The 13,477-nt window shown below is 36.2% G+C and overlaps 1 protein-coding gene across 8 annotated transcripts in view; it reads right to left on the reverse strand.

Annotated features, from left to right (window-relative positions):
- Positions 1–13,477, reverse strand: part of DLG2 (discs large MAGUK scaffold protein 2) — a 2,194,174-nt gene that overhangs the window by 1,472,749 nt on the left and 707,948 nt on the right. For 3 of the 8 annotated variants that reach the window (XM_055281263.2, XM_055281261.2, XM_055281260.2), the window contains exon 1: positions 12,312–12,656. The exons of the other annotated variants lie outside the window; for them this stretch is intronic. In XM_055281263.2, coding sequence (XP_055137238.1) covers positions 12,312–12,353 — 42 coding nt within the window. In that variant the 5' untranslated portion in view covers positions 12,354–12,656. Of the gene's footprint in view, positions 1–12,311; positions 12,657–13,477 lie in introns of those variants that run through there. 8 annotated transcript variants of the gene reach the window in all.

A 13,477-nucleotide genomic window follows, 5' to 3' on the forward strand; every position in this document is an offset into this window, starting at 1 on the left:
TGCATCCTCTGGGACTAAAGAGGGGCCCAGCATCCAATGGAGCACATAGACACACAGTGCCTCAATCACATTGAGGTTCTATTAGCAGAAGGAAGAGGAAATGATTCTTAAGTAGGAATTCACCAGCTGTTAGAAACAGCATCATTTTATTATTCTTTACTGTAATAATACATTATTTACAGGGGATTCAGTGTTCCCTGTGAAGAATGATGCAGCTGTTGGTTGAGATATTCTTTATAATATTAAGGAAGTACCATTCTATTTCTAATATTCTGAGAATTCGTATTGGCAACAATATGTATGTAGTACTTAGTCAAATCCTTTGTTTTGTGTTGGTTTCTGTTTCTGTCTTTGCTTTTTAACTTTGGTGGGGGTAGAGTTGGCCATTGGCCTAGATGATAACCTTTAGCTTATTGACATGCTTTGTTTCATTAAGAAACTTTCTAATGTCTAACGTTGCATCCTCTTTATTTTCTCAGAATATACGTTCTTTGGCCATGGGAATATTTAGTTTTTAATATAATTCCAGATTTGACCTCAAATTGTTCTTCAAACAAGGATCTGAATTGACTTAACATACACATTTACAAAACAGGTTTTATTAATGGTTTTATGTAATGGTTATAATAATCATAAAGTGATTTTAAAGCTATTTATCTTTCATTTATTCAATGAAATTTAAAAAAAATTCTTTTCTATATCATTTATGGATCTTGGTTCTTGGTTTATTTTAATTTTTGTAATTTAGGAAAAAAGATGAGTTTTATAAATTTTTTTCTAGAAAATCTTGAAATGATAAAAACATAAAATAGCTTAAAGGTATACAAAGTATTATCTTGTATTTTTTCTCTCTGTAATTATTCATTTTTAATTTTGAGTATTTACATTATATTATCTTTAGACTTCCCAAAGGGTTTTCTGTTTTATTAAAATTTTAAAAGAACCAGCTCTTGGATATATTTGCTAAATCATTAAATTATTAACGATCAGCTTTTGTTTTTGATATGTTTTTCTTCTTATTTTTCTTTGAGTTGCTTTATTGTGCATACTCAATTTCTTTTTTTTTATTATTATTATACTTTAGGTTTTAGGGTACATGTGCACAATGTGCAGGTTTGTTACATATGTATCCATGTGCCATGTTGGTTTGCTGCACCCATTAACTCGTCATTTAGCATTAGGTATATCTCCTAATGCTGTCCCTCCCCCCTCCCCCCACCCCACAACAGTCCCCAGAGTGTGATGTTCCTCTTCCTGTGTCCATGAGTTCTCATTGTTCAATTCCCACCTATGAGTGAGAACATGCGGTGTTTGGTTTTCTGACCTTGCGATAGTTTACTGAGAATGATGGTTTCCAGTTTCATCCATGTCCCTACAAAGGACGTAAACTCATCATTTTTATTTTTATTTTTATTTTTATTTTTATTTTTTTATTTTTTTTTTTTTGAGACAGAGTCTCGCTCTGTCGCCCAGGCTGGAGCGCAGTGGCGGGATCTCGATCTCGGCTCACTGCAAGCTCCACCTCCCGGGTTCACGCCATTCTCCTGCCTCAGCCTCCCGAGTAGCTGGGCCTACAGGCGCCCGCCACCACGCCCGGCTACTTTTTTGTATTTTTTGGTAGAGACGGGGTTTCACCGTGTTAGCCAGGATGGTTTCGATCTCCTGATCTCATGATCCGCCCGCCTGGGCCTCCCAAAGTGCTGGGATTACCGGCGTGAGCCACTGCTCCCGGCCTTTCCTGAAATATTTTAACATCTTCTGAATGAATCTTGCATATATCTGGGGCTTTTTTTGTCTAAAGCCTTGCTCATGATACAAGGTAGATCCTTATCATTACCATTTCAATTACACCATTTTGAAATTAAGCATCAGAAAAACTGATTTGCTTACCTAGAAGTACTGCAGACTACTTTGTAAATGGAGATGACGGATTTTCAACCCAGGCTTTCTACCAAACACCCCAGTTTTTCCACATCTCCTCTATGGCATGAGCAGTAGATGGGAAGTATAGCTGGAATTGATTCTGGCTGTGTGGACTGAATGGAAGTGACAGTAGGTCTCGCAAAAGGTAATGATGGAAAGTGACTGAGGCCATCATGAGGAGGGAAATTTTGAAGGCAGTGAGAAACACATAAGCTCTTGAACAGAGAAATGGATGGCCAGTTCTTATCTGTATTTAACAAAAATAAGTCTGGTGCCAATATGGGGAGGACAAAATTGGAGAGGACAGAGGGAGATTAGGGAAGCCAGTCACAATGTTCCCCGGGGCAATATAGTGAGAAAAAATGAGAGCCTCCACTGAGGAAAGGAGAGGCAGAAAGAGACAAAGGAGAAGAAATTACAGGTAGATTCTACAGGATTTATGGATTAATTAGCTCTCCATGGCCTCTGGAGAGTAAAAATGATTTCAATGTTTTCAATCTAAGTGCCTGGGATAATAGTGATAGTAAGGAAATTGTCTGGTTGGGTTCTGTCTAAAAGTATCATTAAAACCCCAGCTCAAAGCCATTATTTGGCAGGTTTGGGTGTTGAGACAATGTTAGGAGACTAACTAGAGAAACTTTTGCATGAAGTATGTATTTTTTCCCCTGTTAGAACTACAATGGCAATTATCCTTTTGAAATTCAGACGCACCATATGTATTTTTTCCCAACTGCATCTCATCTCAAAACTATTCCAAGGTTACACTTGAAAGCTTTCTATCCTCTGCTGAAAAGTAATGGTCCAAGAAAAAACAATGCTTTCAGTCCCTGCTTACCTGTATTTACTTACTTTTCAAAAAGAGAATAAAAAAGCTTCCCTATTATGCAGCCACTTTAAAAAGAAGTCTATGAATAATTATTAATGACATGACAATGTTCTTATGACACAGTATGAGCAAGAACACATGACAAATATTACATCTTAATCCAATAGACATACATTCATATACATATATATATAGGAAAAAAAGCATATACATTTCTATATATGAATAGCAAGGATGTGAGGAAGTATACATTTTTGTCATTTTCTGTACTTCTATAATTTCTTTAATAAACATGTATTACTTTTATAATGTTAAAAACATTTGAAAAATATAATGTATTCTGACCCACTTAAAACTGATTCATTACTTTACTTTTTCTAACGAGTCTGAAAAAGTGCAGTTCATAAATTAGTCAACTGAACATCCAACACAAATGCAAAAGTCTCTTTTATTTGCGCCAAGATTCAGAGGTCCATTTCAGAAATCTCCCTTACTCCCTCCCATCCAGGCTCACTGTAAACTCCTTTGCGCCAGTTTCCTCTTTCCAATGTAAGTACTCCTTGAAAAATGAATTAGACACTTTTAAAATAAATAAATGTATGTATACCTTTTTAAAGTTGTAAATCTAGTTATACCTATAGGAATAAATAACAAATAAATCTAAAAACTCAAAATAAGCCTCCCACTAGTCATCTAACTTTCATTTTAAAGAAAGGTATTCTGTTGGCTTCTTTCAAATCCTGCCTATTTTGAAAGTGCCAAAGTCTAAACAGAAAGAAAAAACAAAACCTCCAGCTGAAATTTGAGAAATATTTAAGGCCAGACCTCCCATGGTCAAATGACTTTTTATTTTATTGTCTACTTTTTTCTTGTCAATTCTCAAGAGCTAGGTTCTCCAAGACACAGTACAATATCACTTCATTGTGGGGAGTTTTATTACCATATTCACTGCATTAATACTAAGTGCAGATATTAGCAAGTAGATTTCTTTCAATGGATGCTCATACTTCAATTTGTTTTGAAGTCTTCTAAGTATAAGCACCCCAACCCTGACCCCAGATCCATGGGAGAATATAGGTTATCAGGCCCACAAGAATTCTTCTGGGTCCTGGCTAATGAAAGAAACTGTGACACACTCAAGTCAGGGGAACCTAAGTCTAATAAGTGAGAGGAATGCCCAATGAAGTCATCAAAACCAAATGGATGCAAAGCAGTCCTTTCCAGGCACTGGCCTGTCCTAAGCATTGGTGCTGGAGCCTAGCATTTATTATGGTTCCACCAGTTACTTGCTGTGAGGCCCAGAACAAGGCACTAAACCTCCATGGCCCAGTCCTTTCACATGTAAAAACAGGTTTAATAGAAAACTTTCTCTTAGGGTTATTGTGAAGATGAAATGAGTGATGTACACAGTGCCTGACTCATCATAAATATTAAACAAACATTAGTTATTGTTATTAACAATACTGAGGTATGTAGGTGGGTAGGCTAAATCCCAAAGGCCAGGGACAGGGAAGTAAGCACCAATCTATGAATTCCCAGATGAATATGCTAATCGGTAAATGAACCAGGCTATATGCAGAAGCCCTAGTGTTGGCTTCTTAGTGTTGGCTGACTGTTGTAATTCATCATCTTTTTATTTGCATATTCCTAATTGAGGTTGTATTTTTCTTAAGGCAGGGAACATGTTACAGTGTTTTTCAAATTATAAGTTATGACCCATTCTACATCCCTTCAAAGTCAATAAAGAAGGTTAATGAAGGAATCTTTTAAGTGGGTCAATATGGATTGTATTTCCCCAATTATTTCTCTGATTATAATACATCTAATCTTGACCAACATTATAAAAAAGAAAAAAATTGTTAAAAGTTGGAACAGAAAATATCACAATGCATAACTTTTGGAAAAGTAAGTATTGCTTTTTAAAACACACTGAGTTGCAATTTTAAATTTATTTCTTACTGCATGTTGCAATCCAGCATTTGGAAAATCTTTGGATCTATATGTTACTTAGACAACTATTAACACATAGCAGTTTCTGAACACACTTGAGAACTCCAAACATATGCTATATGACAGTGGTTTCCAAACTTGTCTTATGAATGGTTTACCTAGGGTCATTTTCAGATTCCCAGGCTGCTTTCCTAAGATTCTGATGCTGGAAATATACTATCATAATGAACACTAGAGAGGAAATTAATTAGAGATTAATTAATTAATCTTAATTTTTCATTAGAGAGGAAACTCTCCTTGTTGTGCATCTATTCTTATTTGGTGGTAACACATCCAGTCCAAAGAGGTACTTTATAAAATATTTCCAACTATCTGAATGGCTAACATTCATTCATTCAGTCCACTATTTATCAAATATTTATTAATCATTTGTCATGTGCAAGGCAATGGGTACAAAAATACATATCAGAGACACAATTCCTGCCCTCAAGTAGCTTATAGTTGACTCATTTAAGAACTAGGGCAGCATCCCCTGAGGATCAGAAGAGCTGAGACCAAAAGAAAAGGAAATCATGAACGTATATGTATGACTCAAGTCTTGGGTAACCTACCTTCTAAAAATGTTCAGAGGATTAAGAGGCAGTAAAATGGCATGGTAATTACTTATCAAAGTATTTTTCTCTAATTAATACAGCAGAGCTGAAAACCCACACACCACACCTAAGGAGGAGTCAATATCAGTGTCGAAAAAGACAAGAACATAGATATCAAAAATTATAATTATATACAGAATTGAACAACTTGTCCCCAGTCCCACTGGCACCAATCTGATCTAAGTTTTCAACATCTTTCCCCTGGATTACTGCAGGAACTTCTACCTGGTCTCTCTGCTCCTGCCCTTGCTCCCTTAAAGTCTCTTTTCAACACAGCAACCTGAGTGATCCCATTTAAACATTAGCTAAATGATGTGACCCTTCTGTTCAAAACCCAGATGGCTTCCCATCTCACTGGGAAAGTCCTACGTGATCTTTTCATTGTGACATGTTCTTGACCTTTCCCTCTTCAGCCACATTGGCTTCTTAGATGTTCCTTAACATGCCGGGCAGGCTTCTAGCTCAGGGCCTTTGCACTTGCACTTTCTGTTACCTTTTCCAACATGCATATTTTGTTTATGCCTTTTAGGTCTTTACTCCAAGCCATATTCTCAGTGAGACCTTCACTAACCATCTTATCTAAAACTCTAAACCAACCCATCCCCCAATGCACACTTCCAATTTCCTTCCATGATTTTTTGACTTAGCACTTATCACTATGTACTCCGTATTTTACTTAACTGTCTTGTTTATTTTCTACCTACCTCACTAGCAATAAGTTCTATGAGGGTAGAGATTATTGTCTGTTTTATTTTACCCTTTATTTATAATACCTAGGTCAGTGCCTGACCCATAATAGGTACTAAATCAAATGTGTGGTGAAGGATGAATGCAGAATACAAAAGAAAGCCTCGGGCTGACTCTGGCCAACATGTATTAGAAAGAAGCCAAGAAAAGGAATGCCAAGGTCACGCTATGTAAGACATACGCAATTTTATTGTTTATTTAATTCCTTGCCTAATTTTTAAAAAAAGATTTGAGATGTCTGTAACATATTCATTGTAGTTTTCGTATCTATATTATCTATTTAGGTAGGTTGTTAAAAAGGTTTCCAGTGGAACAGACCTGGTTTAGAAGGTGACTTCACTGGCACTTAATATTTGTAATATTAGGCAAGTTATTTGTGTTCCCTGAACTTTAGTTTCCTCGTATATAAAATAATAATGATCAAAATGCATAAATCTTAGGTCACTGGGAAGCATTTTGAGAAAATACATTCAAACTTGTTGATGTAGTCCAGGATTCATACTAAGAGTTTGACAAATGGTAGCTATTATTGTTATTGTTCAATGTGCTGTTTTATCCTTTACTTATTAACTCCTTGTTTAACTTTTTAAGTTTTGAGTTAATGGGGTTAGAAATTATAAATCTAACACGTTAAGTAGGCTTACATATTATAAACCCGATATACCAAATTGGTGTCCAAATGGCTCACAACCATTTGGAGACCATACTAAAGGAGTCCAGTAAGGAACTAATACGTTATAGGTTTCCCGAAAGAGATAGTTATTCAACTGGAACCCTAAGAGGTACCATCTCTGACTTGTTATGAGCCATAGGTGTTACTCGAACTGTCCACACATTGTGATTCATAATTCCAAGTCCTGCCTACAACAAATTATGTGTTTATTAAAAGCATCAATATGTGGGACGCATCATAGGATCTAGCAAAGAGTAGGTGTCAGCAGCATAAGGAGAAAGAGTTTCTGGAAGTTTCCCTTTCAGTGAGTCCACTGATCATTTTTTGAATTCCTAAATATAAATAAACTGTAAGAAAAAAAATTAAGAAAATAGTTTATAGTTCCTGTCTTCAAAATTCTCAAAATTTAGTTGGGGTGAGGGCAATACCCAAACATAAGCAAAATTAACTACCAGTATAAAATAATAATGCAAGTTATGATATAAGGCAGTATAAGATGTATTGCCATAAATGATGGAGAAGTTGTACTCACTAAGTCAAAGGAGAGATAAAGCACTGGAGTTAGTGTGACTGGGTTCCAGTTCTTGGAAGATAGATATAGATACCTTGTACTGCTTATTAAAGGAAGGACAGAATTTAGACAAATACGGTCAATGTAGAGAAAGGATTCCCATCGCAGGAAAACGATTCTAGAAAATGATCGGGGCAGAAAGGGTGGGGTGTTTGGAAAAGAGCAATTTCACTGAATAAACCTGGTGAAAATTAGCATGATAAATGTCTGAATTCTAGAGTGTTTAGGCTTCAATAAATTGTTTTAGGGTGAATTATTGACTCCCTCCAAACTAGCTCTACAACCTGGCTGAGCAGATCCAAAAGAGTATGTGACTTAGTGTAAGTGGTTTGTGATTGGCAAATCCAGTACTATTCAAACTGAAGCCTATATGACTTCAAAGGCTATGAGGGTTTTTCTTCCTTTTTTTCTTTCTCTCAAAATAATTTAACCAGCATTAAGATAAACAAACAATCTGAAAAGAAGCTGAGTGAATAAAAAAGAAATCTGAGACTCACTTAATGCATTCATTTAAAGTGTCTCTTGAGTACCTACTATGTACTTAGCATTGTTCTTTGTGCTGATGATATAAAGGTGAACAAAACAACTAGAACTCCAGGTTCCATGGAGCTAACATGTGAATATGCATATATGTCATTGTGATGGTTATTATGGTGGGACAGGAAATATTATACCTAAATGTGTTTCTCATTAATTATAGATATATTTTAATTGAGCTCAACTTCTAATGTGATTCTTATCGAAGGCAACTCTGAAGCCTTACTGTTACTTGGTGGTCTTATTTTCTCAACGATGAGCTAAATTGATTGAGTTATTACTATAGTCTAAGAACTTTTTATAGTATTCACATGCCTTATCTAACATACTACTTATAGCAGCTAAGAGATATTATTATACCTCTTTTACAGATGAAAAAAACTAAATTTTCTTAAGCTATGCAATAAATGGGGAAGACAAGTTCAAATGCAGTTCTTTTGAAATCCCAAAAATCCATGCTTTAAAACCATTCTGTTACACTCTTTTTCTTAAAAGTTACTGTATTTACACTCAGTAAATTTTAAAGATAAAGGAGCAGAATTCTTGAATTTATGCAGTAGGCAGCAGGATTTACTCTAAAGAGGAGTAAGTCAATGCTCAAGAGACTCTGCTTCTGACACACTGTGGAACAGAGTAACTAGTCATTTCCTCTCTCTACCTTAGTTTTCTTACCTGTGCTATAGGTCTAATACTTGCAATTCATATTTCAGGGATTGTGGGTTCGTGAGTGTACATGTGGATATGTTTGTAGTAGCAATGAAAAAAGGGAAATAGTGCGCTGAGGAAGATAATGTTATTTAGAAAATTATCGTCAGTAACATTACCTTCAAAAATAGATCCATTTCCAAAGACAAAATGATACAGACATCTGATGCAACAAGCTTCCTGTATATTTTCTCATTAAAGAGACACTTTTCATATAATATAGACAATTTCAGGTGGAAACTGAACTGTGTACGTGATGATCACATTGCTTCTTCTTAGTGAGTAGACTAAAACTAAATTGTTCTAATCATATTTTGTAAAAAGTTAAAATAGGGGTCGGGCGCGGTGGCTCACGCTTGTAATCCCAGCACTTTGGGAGGCCAAGGTGGGCGGATCACGAGGTCAGGAGATGGAGACCACGGTGAAACCCCGTCTCTACTAAAAATACAAAAAATCAGCCGGGCGTGGTGGCGGGCGCCTGTAGTCCCAGCTACTCAGAGAGGCTGAGGCAGGAGAATGGCGTGAACCCGGGAGGCGGAGCTTGCAGTGAGCCGAGATTGCGCCACTGCACTCCAGCCTGGGTGACAGAGCGAGACTCCGTCTCAAAAAAAAAAAAAAAAGTTAAAATAAAAACCCAAGCCAATGTAATGTGAACCTTTATCAAACTCTATTTAAAACTAACAAGAAAACACAGGACATAAATAATGGCCATTGATTCAAAGATTTCATTCATTTCATTTCCTTCTGTTGAAAGCTCTCCTTCTAGAAAATATGTAGCAAAGTAAAACAATTTCCAAAGACTTAGATTGTGATGGCCGCTCAGTCAATTCTCACAGCATTGGTTTATCTTTCCTTTATGATTTACCCTATTATTTCACTCTTCAGCCTTGTAAGAACCCACGTTCTAACCATTTCAAACTATTTGCAGCTCTTTGAAGTGCTCTGCTTCTTAGCTCCATGCTTTTGCCACTCCCTTTACCCAGCATGCCTTCCTTACTCCAAGATGCTTGGCAAAAGTCCATTAGCTGTCAAGATTCAACTTAAAAGTGACCTCACAGCAAAACCTTTCCGATTAGTCCAGGTAAAATTAGCCTGTGATTTTGTTTGTTTTGTTTGCTTGTTTCTTTCTCCTACATTAACACCCTGCATAGATGTCCATTATGGGTCAGAAATACTTCAAAGCATTTATTTGTTTATAGTCTGTGTCTTTTTCTGACTGGAAGCTTCTTAAAAGCAAGCACTGTTTCTCTTAGTTTCCAAGACTCTAACATAGTGCATAAATCATAGATGTCATTCAAAAAGTTGTAATAGATGAATGAATAAATGGTGACTCAGGAGTCACATTCTGATGTCTGTAAATATGCATGTGTATGTGTGTGTGTGTGTCTACACTAGTGGTCCAGATTTAACGATTTGTTACATAAAAATATATGAAATATCTTAAAACATACCACTCTCAATAAAATTCTTTGTTATATTTTATAAAGGTCCAATTAACAAAAAAGTTTATTCTAGAATAAAAGATCATGACATTAGTAGTCTATTGTGTGCAGAGAAAAAAAAAGACAAAAAATGTTTCTATCCTTTGAATTTTAACCACCTTAAAGTTTTGGATAACTGTAACAAGAATCATGTTAAATCATGTTAAAACATGAGAAACTATATACCATAAGAGAGAAGTCAGCAGAACCAAGTGATAAGTGGTTCTTACAACAATAGAAATAAAAGCAAACACTTTTAAAATGTAATATAAATAAAATAAAACAAAAATTAAAATAGATAAAAATATTAGATGAAACTTTATTGCACCAATGTGATAAAATAATAGACCACAAATGAACTGCAAACTCTTTGGCAAAACTTGCTATCTCAGAAAGACAAGATAACCCTAAAAAATTATGAATTATCTAAAGAAGTGCAAGAGCTAATTACTGAAAAGGTAGTAGCGTAATTAAAATTAAAACTAATCTACTCAAAGGAAGGTTATATATGCTGTATGTGGCAATGCATATGGTCTCAATTTCTATCAATCAATACATAAGAAGTATATCTCAGTACAGATTAGCCAAAGTACTAGGAATTTATTATTCAAAAGTAATCTGAATTTAGTTAAGATATTGTTAGTGAAGCTTTTATTACTCTGCTTATGAACTTAAATGAGAAAAATGTAAAGCTAAATTCATAAAGGCAACTGTTAGTAAGTAAGAGTAAAAAGAAGTATCCCAAAGCCCATTATGAAGGGAACTTTGGACTTAAGTTTTCCTGCACTTCCAAAATATAACAATGAAATAGCAAAACAACTGTTATCTCTTTATCTAAATTATTTATGGCGCTTCCTCTGAATAAAGTACTTTTCTCCTTTCAAAAAGATGAGGAGGGAAAACATTTACAATTTACTGAGCTTACAAAACAATGCATGTCATACCCATACTTTGGAACAGGAGATGATTATAGAGAAAATCCAAGATGATATTTGGGCACATTTTTCATATTTTTAATTAATTTTTTCATATTGTTTCCTGTCTACATCTTATACATGGAGGAAAATTGACTACTAAAGTTCATTTTTAAAGTAGTAAAAAGCAAATTCTATAGAACTCTGCAAAATGATCCACAGAATGCTTCCAGGTTGTAGTTGTAAAAGAATTGGTCATCAAAACATAAATACTACCTGTTTGAAATTCAAATCGAAAATAAAAAGGCTTACAGAAGAGTGAGCAGCAGGGAGTTCTTTAATAAAACTTGCAAACACAGAAAATGAAACTTTAGCACCCAGACACATTAAAATACTCCCCTAGTAAAATAAAAAGGGGAAACACTTTATATTTACTTAAAAAAAAGATTCCTATTTTAGGTAGTCTTAAGTGCCTCTTAATTATTTTTTCTCAAAGGCAATCACTTTCCTTTTGGACTTCCTTCTCCAAGAAGTATAAGCTCAAAATGTTAACCAAGGATGTAATTCACTTAAATTATGCAACTGGAATTCCACAGCTGGTCTGGCCGGCTCAGTGCTGAATGAACACAGTGTCAGAAAACCTTCTCAATAATAATGCCGTGTTCATGACAAGGGGTAAATCTCTCAAACTTGGGCTCAACTTCAGAGGCTCATTAGCTACAGCAAGTGAATGTCAGTGGGGTGACAACAGCGGGACAGCAGCGCCCACGCAGCTGAAGCAACCAGCCCACCCAGAGCTGACGATTTGTATAGTCAGTATCATCAATTCCCAGTGAAAATCATTTGTTGATATGCACAGGATGGTCAGGTATCCCACAGATCACATCTAATGCCATTACAGTCACTAGATTTAAACCCCTGGCTCTTAAAACAATTCAGCTGCAAGAAAACAGGAAGCTCACAGCACTTTTTAAAAGAAAGACTAAATCATAATTCAAAGCATGCTTTATAGCTTTTTACCTTCTCTGATTTCTTGGTTCTGGCCTACCTAAATAATTTTCATCTTTTCTTCCCCCCTCTCCACCCCCCAACTATGAGCGTGAACCTGAATTACAAACAGTTAAACCTGAAGGTCACTTCACAGCAGCGTTCCAACATGCTCCCCCAGCGAGGCTGCACGGCAACAATAAAACAAAGCCTTTGCAACCACCTGTAATAATCTGCCTGCTCAGCCAGCAATCCGAAAAGTCCTGAAGCTACACAAGGTAGACATTTTCTGCAGCTGGTTTAACATGTATATTGTGCCCAGTTGCCGGCTCGCCTCCTCTTACCTTCACGTTAGTCCGGAGTGCACAGTAACATGCAAAGAACATTGCAGTAAATAAGGAGCATATGGACCGGTATTCAGCTTCTCAGCACAGCGCAAGCCCCACACACACGATCCTGGGCATGTGCTACTAAAGAGCATCCGTTCCCTCTGTCAGTTTGAAAATGCATTGATCTCTGTTTTCTCTGACTACAAAACGACATGTCTTGAAGGCACTGAGTGAGAGCTCAAAATCTCTTCATTGGCTATATATAGCATTATGCCCAGTAATTTCAATTAGATGAGAATTCAGCGTCTGAAAGTTAAGACCTCAGTTGCTTTTCCTTCTAGCATTTTAAATCACTGGATTAAAAAAAAAAAAAAAAAAAAAGAAGGAGGGGGGAATGAGCTCACTCAGGAAGGAGGGGAGGAAAGGTGAAGAATTGAAATTTAACCAATGAGTTACTTATATTTCTGGAAAGCCCCAGTGTTATCCTATTAGATACTTTACAATGGGATCGCATCAGGCAGACTGTAAATGAAGAGGAAACCCTTTTCCCTTTGGAGGTTTAATGTGAGCTCTGCACTATATTCCAGGCTATTCTGGTGCAGCACCCTGTTTGGCAAATACTACAAATCACTGCAAGCATGTCTCATTCTGCTTCTCCATGTGGAATAGGACCAGGACCAAAGATCATTGTCACATAAAGTCCCCTAAAATGTGAACTGGGTTCATCTGGGATGATCTGTGGTTACAGGACTGAGAAGTACCACCTTCTCTTACTTCCCTGCCCTGTTACATCTTTTAGGGCTATCTAAAGTTGCCAGGCTCCATAATAAAATGATGTGGCCAATTTTCCAAAACTATGTTTTATTGGTAAATGACAATCAGTAATGAGATGGGGTTGAAATGGAGACAGAAGACTCCAGGGGATAACATAACCTCAGATTCAGTAGCAACTGCTGCTGAATGTAAAATGTTCAGCAGGCTCCGGAAGGGAGAGAGCAAGAGAGAAAAATAAAAGCTTCTGCCCCTATAAATCCATAAGGAAAAAAAAAAACTTAAAAACATCCGTCAGATCCTTCTGTCTGTTGTCATTCCTGTCAGGCACCGGATGCTGCAAATTAACTGAATTTTTACTTAATCAAAAGGACAAAGTACAATTTAGGGTGCTATACCCTTATTTCCAG

This window comes from Symphalangus syndactylus, chromosome 6, assembly GCF_028878055.3.
Source record: "Symphalangus syndactylus isolate Jambi chromosome 6, NHGRI_mSymSyn1-v2.1_pri, whole genome shotgun sequence".
NCBI classification, from domain to species: Eukaryota; Metazoa; Chordata; class Mammalia; order Primates; family Hylobatidae; genus Symphalangus; species Symphalangus syndactylus.